The 9,404-nt window shown below is 37.7% G+C and overlaps 1 protein-coding gene across 2 annotated transcripts; it reads left to right on the forward strand.

Annotated features, from left to right (window-relative positions):
* Positions 1-437: 437 nt before the first annotated feature.
* Positions 438-9,185, forward strand: papolg (poly(A) polymerase gamma; the record flags this gene model as incomplete). Of its 2 annotated transcripts, XM_081351333.1 has the most annotated exons (22): positions 438-647; positions 1,238-1,405; positions 2,422-2,488; positions 2,623-2,704; positions 2,841-2,950; positions 3,034-3,087; positions 3,169-3,280; positions 3,375-3,464; positions 3,735-3,873; positions 4,026-4,098; positions 4,189-4,309; positions 4,392-4,476; positions 4,555-4,608; positions 4,944-5,063; positions 5,788-5,897; positions 6,018-6,139; positions 6,235-6,398; positions 6,876-6,988; positions 7,122-7,324; positions 7,488-7,568; positions 7,745-7,804; positions 7,877-9,185. In XM_081351333.1, the coding sequence occupies exons 1-22, from the start codon at positions 631-633 to the stop codon at positions 7,973-7,975; spliced, it is 2,244 nt and encodes a 747-aa protein (XP_081207459.1). In that variant the 5' UTR covers positions 438-630. The 2 variants fall into 2 exon arrangements, with proteins under 2 accessions (XP_081207459.1, XP_081207460.1); XM_081351334.1 differs by lacking the exons at positions 4,026-4,098; positions 4,189-4,309; positions 4,392-4,476; ... (8 more) ...; positions 7,745-7,804; positions 7,877-9,185 and having other exon boundaries at positions 495-647; positions 3,735-3,877.
* Positions 9,186-9,404: the final 219 nt, after the last annotated feature.

Below are 9,404 nucleotides of genomic sequence, written 5' to 3' on the forward strand. Positions count from 1 at the left end.
TTCAAAAATAAACATAGCCTACTTTGAGAAATATCCGAGCCCCGATCTCTTCAGGATTCCCACTTTTTACCAGAGAGTGCAGATTTTCTTCAATAATATAGAGATTTGAGAGATTATTGAGAGATTCTCAGATATATGGGGCTGTTTTAACCTTTTTAAAGAATACAGGATTAGATCATAGGATAGGCTATAGCCTAATGTATGAGGATTGTGATGCTTCTGCCCACCTTTATGGTTGAGGAGCCCAGGGCGGACGTTGGAGGAGCTGAACACGCAGCGCCAGGAGAAGGTGGGTGAGGCATTAACGTTACATCCACAAATAAAAGGAGAGAAGAGGGAAGGAATGTAGGCTATATAAAATAAAAGTAATATACAGATGCATCACCCATGTAGGCTGTACAGTAGATGGCGGTAATACTCCAAAGGAGTGAGCGGCCAGTAACAACAAGAAGAAGAAAACATTCATGTGCTAGTGTCAGGGCGCAGAGCATGTCGGGAGATGTCTGTCCGGTGGGCGCCATATTGGAGCAACAACTATTGTTATAAATTGAGACGGGGCTGCTGCTGGCTGAGTTTACATGTTTTCTGCGCGTTTGTTCTGAAAATAAGTGGATATTTATACGCGAGGTCATGAAAGAGATGTCAACGTAAGTGTTCCATTCCCCAAAGTGATTTTAGTAGGGTAAACGGGTTAGTTGTTGATTGTAAAAAATGCCATGCTAGGCTAGTTTAGCCAGTTTATTAAGATAACGGTGAGATAATGCAGACTGGAACGTTAGCTGATAAACGGCATGATTGTGTGTTTTTAATTTAATAAATGATTACTTGACAGTGGTTAAATCCACGCATATTTTAGTCCGTTGCATTTAAACAAAGTATTTCGGTGGTGTTTGCCAAGTAATCTTGTCTTTGTTTACACAAATATTGGGCAATGCACGGTTCTTTCAATGCTTGTTTACGTTTCATGAAACGAAGCGTATTTGAATGTACAATATGATCTGCCATTGTTTATGTCGAGTTAAGCATATACACATAATACATAGGCCTATGTGTGACATACATATTTACATATTACTATTTTGTACTGTCATGTGTTTAGAGCACCCCTTAATTTTTAAAAAGCTTTTAGGCTTTTTTTTAGCTCAGTAGTATTTTGGTTTGTTATTAATCTTAATATTTAATGTCTCTACAGTGCACAATGAAACTATTATTATTGTCATGATGTCTTCATTTGTAGGACTGGTGACAGTACGCTTGGCGGGCAGCAGCCTCGGAAACATTATGGCATCACATCTTCAATCAGCCTGGCCTTTCCCAGAGAGATTGACCATATCTACACTCAAAAGCTCACTGAGGCTATGAAACCATTTGGAGTGTTTGAGGGTGAAGATGAACTCAATCACAGGTGAGGACTTTCATTTATGGAACTTTCCAGTGGTTAGAGACAGGGGTTTGTGCATTGCAGACTGCCACATGTTTGTTGCTGGGTGTTACTTTCACCCAGATATCCCTGTTTATTTGTCAGCTAAGTCCGTTCGATGGATGAAAATATTTGTTAAAACTACAGATCATACATGAGCATTTTTGTATGTTTTGGAAAGGCAACAAGCCCAGTTCATTACAGGTGTTGAAGTAGGCTAACACTACTTTTTTTGTAGGGCATATATAGCCCTTTTCTCTTTCTTTTTTTTTCTCTTTTTTTTTTTTTAAAGTCATTTCGCACAGTTTATGAAATTCAGATTTAGTACCCCATAGAAAGCCAAGTTTTATTAAAATCCTGTCTTGTCAGCATTGAATTGCCCCTTTAAGGTTGTCATTTTTGAGGCAGCCTCCAGTTCATGTTTGGCTTAGATGTCACTGAAATAGCAGTAACCACTTGATAATCATAGGACCAACACTGACCCTGAAAATATTATAAAATATTGTTAAGTGTCTTGGAGATTTGTTCCTTGGTGAAACATACAATTTAAAATATGTATGTAATTGCTTACTATATATAATTCAATTTTTCTTTTAATAACTGGAATATTTTAACATTTTACATAATTACTTATTGTAAATACTGGTAGAGTATGTATGTGCAAATGTGTAGTGTATAAGCTTAGCTATCAGGCTTATTGTGCATCTGTATGCCATTCTAGTATGTGTAAGTGAACTAAACAGACTTTAATTGTCATTAAAACGTAGTTCTAACATAAAACATGATTTTGTGGGAATTGTGAGCAGGCTCTAAAGAGAGTACCTATTGGAGTCCTGAGACCCGATTTCAAGACACAAGACCTGATTTCTCATGACAGTGGCACTCTATTTTACATAAAAGCATAAAATTTGAAAAAATATTGTAATCTTGCCATACCTTGACTCACTTCTATGTATCTTCTATCTTTGTAATGACTAAGAGAGATGTTTGTGTATGTATAGGCTTGCAGTTCTTGGGAAGCTGAATTCATTTGTTAAGGAGTGGATTTCAGAAATCAGTGAAACAAAGGTAAGTAATACTACAGGTCTCTTGGCCTGTTAAGTCTTCGTCACATCACCTGTTATGTCAAGACTCAAGAAGTTAAATTTGTTTTAATCAAGAATTACAAGTTGCTTTTCTAAATCATCTCTTTTGCCTCACAGAATCTTCCACCATCAGCAGTAGCGAATGTTGGTGGCAAAATCTTTACTTTTGGGTCATATAGGTTGGGAGTGCACACAAAAGGTACATTTGATGAGCTTTCTTGTACTGTAAAGCAGCAGAAAATTCTTAAAAGACTTTCTTAAGGTTGTAGATCTTTTAAGTTATAAAGAGCAATATATGTACCCTTTGCATATCAATGTTTTTTTTTCCCCTTTAGGTGCTGACATAGATGCTTTGTGTGTTGCCCCACGTCATGTTGAAAGAACTGACTTTTTTTCATCTTTCTTTGAAAAACTAAAACGGCATGATGAGATTAAGGATCTACGGGTGAGTACCTTTTCCATTACTCATAATTTCTGCCTCTGCTTTGTTTTATGAGTGACTTTATCTTTTGTATAATTCCTGTTTAGGCTGTGGAGGATGCTTTTGTGCCAGTGATCAAATTCAAGTTTGATGGCATTGAGGTAAAGCATTTGATGACAAATTGTTTATCATATAAGCCTGCATGATATTTATCTATTTACTTTTTTTCTTCACCCCCTCAGATTGATCTGCTGTTTGCCAGGCTGGCTCTACAGTCCATTCCTGATAACCTGGACCTAAGAGGAGACTCCCTCCTCAGAAACTTGGACATCAGATGCATTCGCAGTCTAAACGGTAATAGCCTTCAAGATTGTATGTTTTTATGTCACATGTACAGTCTTAATTTCTCTATTTCATAGATTTACTTGTTGTTTTGTACATTTTGCAGGTTGCCGTGTTACGGATGAGATCCTATATTTGGTGCCTAATAAAGAGAATTTCAGATTAACATTGAGAGCGATTAAATTGTGGGCCAAACGTAAGTGTGATTTAAATTGTCTTTTGAGAAGTTTGTTTTATTATTATTGATCGAGTAGAGAAGGACAGAAATGATGGGGAGAAAAAGGTGAAATGGGACAGGGAAATGACTCGATGAAAATGCTTTGCACTCATGAGCACCCCAGCTCAATGTGTTCTAGCATGTGTTAACCACTAGTTTCTGATGTCTGATTTGAAATTCTGATCTCTTTTATTCTAAATCTTGGCTTTGCTAAGAATGCAATCCACTGACTTTTTTTTTTGTTTTTAGGCCGTGGAATCTATTCCAACATGCTAGGCTTTCTGGGTGGAGTGTCCTGGGCTATGCTGGTGGCCAGAACATGTCAGCTCTACCCAAATGCTGTTGCCGCCACACTTGTGCACAAGTTCTTTCTGGTCTTCTCTAAATGGTGAGATCGCAGCACATGTGGTTCATATGGTGGAACTGAAACTTCACGTATTGTGTGCTGTTAATGTCCAAGTCCATATCCTGTAGTCATGGAATGTCCATTGCTTTCCCCCTCTCATCTCTTCACTGCATATTCTTTTTTCACTTCATCAGGGAATGGCCAAACCCTGTGCTTTTAAAACAACCTGAAGACAGCAATTTGAATCTGCCAGTCTGGGATCCGCGGGTTAGTATTATTATGTTCATTGTATACAGTTTTTCTAGGCTTTATGATAGTTTTCTGATTTCACTCTACCTTCTGTTGTTTTACTTTCAGGTGAATCCATCAGACAGGTATCACCTGATGCCAATCATCACGCCTGCATACCCACAACAGAACTCTACCTACAATGTGTCTACGTCCACACGCACCATCATGAGTGAAGAGTTCAAGAATGGTATGTAATTTAAATCAAAGCAGGTCAGATATTGGCCATCTCCCTTGACCATTGCTCATGTTTCCAATTTTTCTGTTTTAAGGTCTCACTGTTACAGATGAAATTCTTCTGGGTAAAGCAGACTGGTCCAAGTTGTTTGAACCTCCCAACTTTTTCCAGAAGTACAAGTAAGTGGTTATCCATAGCGTCATATCAGAGATCAATTCCAGTAAAGATTGAACTTAATGTTGGTTTGTTTGTTGCAGGCATTACATTGTCCTTACTGCCAGTGCATCCACTGAGGAAAACCATCTAGAGTGGTAAAATCTTAGTCAAATTCATTTCTTGCTGCTGCTTTTTTTGTGTGTCTGCAAAAAAATTTCTAATTTTAATTGGACTTAGTAATAGTTGTCAGAGATTTAAAATTAACCGCCCAATGCCCAAAGAAGGACTATAGTTTAGCTTGTTTGTATGGGTTTGTACTAAAATGTTTTCATTCCACTTAAACAGCATTACAGTAATAATAATAATAATAATTATAATAGAAAAGGCCACACTTAAACCCGAATTCACGATCTACATTCTGAAATCCGTTCATTGGGTTCTGTTTCTGGAACCACAGACTCTTCAAATAATGATGTTCTGGCCTCCACAGGATTGGACTGGTGGAATCAAAGATAAGAGTGTTGGTTGGAAATTTGGAGCGCAATGAGTACATCACCCTTGCTCATGTCAACCCACAGTCTTTTCCCGGTTCAAAAGAGAACCGCAATGAGTAAGTAATAGATAGGTGGGTGGCATGACCAACAAATTGTCTTGGTATGAGTAATTTTATCAATATAATGTTTGTTTGTTTTTGTTTTCTTTGCTGGGTTTAAATTTTATATTCATTCATAGTGAAAATGATTCATAGTGAAAATGCTCTGCATTTCAAATAAACATGTGGTACTATTTTTGCATAATAATAGAAAGAAATCTTTTACAAGTGAAATGTATTATGTCATTTTTCTTTTTTTATCTGGAACTTGTTGAATGCAAATTGTTGTTTTTTTTGTTTGTTTTTTTATCATACAAAGTGTCTATGTAAAAGTCCAACTCTCGTTAAACGTAAGGTAATGATTCCTGTAAATGCAAAGCTGTCCTATAGCTGTTTATATCTATCATGTTACAGACAATATGGTAAAATCTCTACCAGTTGACATTTCTATTGTTGTACTTTATCTATCGTATTGTCATCCTGCCATAATAACAAACATGAAGCTAATGTTTTGTTCATTAAGGCACGAGGACAGATGATGCGAGGACACTATTGGATTTGCGCCGATTATTATTTTAATCTTATATTTGTTCTCAGGGTTTCAGCTTCTGCTTCATACAACCATTTAATCACCATTTTACAATGCCTATATTTATTTTGCTGATATCTAATGGCCTCTATATAGGAACTAATATAGAGAAATTAAAAATGTTTATAAATTTGCATGCTGTTCTTTTCACAGGAATGAATTTGTTTCCATGTGGTTTATTGGAATCAGCTTCAAAAAACTGGACAATTCTGACTGTGTGAATATTGACTTGACCTATGACATCCAGTCCTTCACCGATACTGGTAAGCTGCTCTGCCTGTGCATTCTGTTTTCCTCCATTGTCCTGTTAAAGTTACTGGTTATTTTGGATGTAGAGGACACTTGGGGTCTTTTAATGTCTAAAAGTTGGATTTCCTTTGTAGTTTATAGGCAGGCCAGCAACATCAACATGCTGAAGGATGGCATGACTATTGAGGCCACACATGTGAAGAAGAAACAGTTGCATAATTACCTGCCTCCTGAACTTGTGCAGAGGAAGAAGAAGGTAAAACCACATAGTCTTCTAGTGTTTACATTAATGATGAATGCTCTTGGTCGCTAAAGAAGCTATATCCATAACCTATCTCTATCTCATGGCAGAGTTTGGGAGATATAAACCGAAGCTCAAATGGTGGTGGGTCGAAGCGCTGCTCACTGGATAGCAGTCAGCTGGATAGCTCCAGGGACACAGACATTGGCACCCCGTTCAGCTCGCCTACACCAGTCAGCCAACCATGCCAACCAGTCTCCACACCTGAAGACAGGTAGTGTCACTGATTGAGATGAAATACTTGTGATTTATTGTACCTGATTTAGCTGGTTTACACCAAAGGATTCCTGAAAGATTGTGAGTTTTTAAGTGAATCTCAAATACCTGCCCAAGGGACTGAAATGGCATTTTTCAATTTATTGTATCACACATGACTTTTAGCAGGCTTTTAAGAGGTCTAGGGGTTGGAAGAGAAAACAAGAGTTGTTGTTTTTTCCTCTCTTGCTTCAGTGCACAAATTATAAATGTCACAAATTGCAGGGTTTTTTTTTTTTTTTCGTGGTCAAGCTAATTTTATGGCCTCATTCACAAGCACAAGAAATGCAAAAATATGAGTTGGCTGTAGAGTCAAAATGCTGTTAGATAAAATTAACTTATTATTTACAATTACCTAATTTTTCAACATTGGCAGTATTTTTTTAACCTTCTGCTTCTTCTGTATTAACCCTTTTATCTCCCTCTTTTTTTCCAGTAGTATCAGCCCACCCAGTCATCCAGTCCTTGTATTCATGGACAGCCCACCAGCATCAGAATTGTCGCCTCCAAAACCAGAACAGGGAATGTCCATTCCAGTCATCGGCTCCAGTAAGTGCCATCATATCTTCTGTTATGGACTTGTTCCTGTTTTTCTAATGGGGAAACACATTTGTTGGTGTTTTTGCAATTCAAAGTTGCAATTCATTCTGATTCCACTAATTTAGTACTTTTTTCTTTTCAGAGCCCATCGCCACTCCAGTTGCCAAGCCCCCAACACCTCCCGCTGGCAACACCATTCCTACAGTGGTGGGCCGTAGTGTGATACCACGCATTACCTCTTCCTCCCCTAGCCCAACTGACCTGCCCAACAGTGTCAATGGAGCACCAAAGAGACCTCACTCTCCATCTCTGGAGGATCCACCTAAGAGGCACAAAGACACAGAGGTCTCACAAAGCTCTTTATTTGCATTTTTTATACCATTCAAAAGCACACACACAAAAAAGAAATCCATTATGAATGGTCAACCTCTTCATTTCTGAGGAACCCTTATAAAAATGGAAAAATCCAATCCAGCTTTAACTTAAAGCATGCCTTAATATGTGTCAGGTGTTTTCTGATGACTCTGCGTTTAAAGAACCGAACCCTCCAACTACCAATGGCTTGGATGGTGATGATGGGCAAACAGTGGTGAGTTGTTTTGTTTTTTTTTTCTTCATGTTTATTGCATGAACCACAGATGTACACCACAATTGGATCATTTCACTGAAACTGTAACAGTTTTCTTGCATCAACACAATAAGACCTCACGCAATGTTTGTGCAAAAACAAATTTCCTGAAAACAACCACCCCCTCTTTGACACAGGAGGGTTTTGCAGCAACCAAACCTATGCCAATACCAACAATCGATACATCAAGATCACAGGTAATTGACATGCAATTATTATTATGATTTAATGTCAAAATTGAAATTAATTTAATAGTCGTTTGTTTTCAGAGACTACCCAGTAAAGAGCTTCCGGATGCATCTTCCCCAATCCCCACAAGCAACCTCCGTGTGATTAAAAATTCAATCAGGCTCACCCTTAACCGATAACAGTGAGCTATCTACAGGTGACATGAATTGTTACTGTTGCTGCCACTCTTGGGTTTGCCCTTTAATCTATTTTTTTTCTCCTTTTCTTGAGCATTTGTCTACACAGGTTTTCCCTTAAAGAGTGGAACCACACCTGTGTAACAGCAGTGCTGCTTTTAAACTGCTACTGATATTTGGCTGGTCTTCCTGCTTGTTAAAGAGTTAGTGTAAAGTATTGATTTGTTTTTGTTTTTTTTCTTCCCAAGTAGTTTTTTTTTTTTTTTTATGCCTTACTGTGTCCGAATGCTTGCGTAGTCATCTATGAGCTTTTGAAACAACTTGTACAGTAGAGTAGTTTGTAAATAACTTTAAAAATCATTGTTAGTCTTTCTATGCCACCTTAATGTAGTTTTTATTAACAAAAAAAGTTGAAAAAAAAATTGTCCTGTTTGTCACTGTAAATGAGATTCTTTGTTTGTCCAAAGGTTTTCCTTGCAGTCTTTTTGTAATGGCTGTATTGATTCTGGTACAGTTTCTGGGAGGGCCTTTTGTGTGGGGTGCGAGTGTGTAGATGGACCAGCATTAGTAACTCAAAACCATGACTCCCATTACAGGTCACAAACGCTGCTGCCACTCCATAGTTTCGTTATCAGCTCAGAACAAAAGAGCAGTATTAGATCTGAGGTATGGGTTTGTTGGGCCTACATTTCAAAGCAGGTTTGCTTTTACTGTGAGTTTGCTAAATGATAAACGAGTCCATGTTGGTTTTGCGTGTGCATGTGCATGATTGTAATTTCCTGCGTCTAGGGCGTCACCCCCTGCGCCTCCCATGGAGGTCTGAATGGCAGTGTCTCTTGAACTTTAACTTTGAACACTTTCCATTTATATTCCATTTTTCCTCCTCCATCCCCCCCCCTCCTTTCCACAACCTACTGTCCTGCCCTGTTGGGGTGTACAAAGAACATAGGCTTACTCTTTTGGGGTTTCTTAACATTTTATTTATTTGTACCATTATAATTTTTTATATCACAGGTATTGCAGTTTAACATTTTTTTTCTAGACATTCATTTCATCGCTCAGTTTGAATATTCCTGTTACCTTTAGGACAATTTAAAAAAAAATCTACTTGTCATATTCTTTTGTAGGGCAAAAGTTGTATTTGAAAGGGTATTTTTGTATGTAATGTAAACTGCCTTCTTTACATTTGAGAACATAAAATTCACAAAACCCCAAGTGGCTCCTGTCTTTTTTTTTTTTTTTTTTTTTTCACTTTTCCAAAACGTTATTGTTCATGACAACGATGATTTTAAAGAGAAAACGAAACATATATACTTTACATGTAGTAGGTTATCATGTTGCAAATTCAGGTAAAAGTGCCACAGCTTACGATGATGTCACCTATGGGCCATCCCTGTGACGTAGTTATCACTAGTAGTGAAGTTGTAAACAC

This window comes from Scardinius erythrophthalmus (assembly GCF_964197995.2).
Source record: "Scardinius erythrophthalmus genome assembly, chromosome: 21".
NCBI classification, from domain to species: domain Eukaryota; kingdom Metazoa; phylum Chordata; class Actinopteri; order Cypriniformes; family Leuciscidae; genus Scardinius; species Scardinius erythrophthalmus.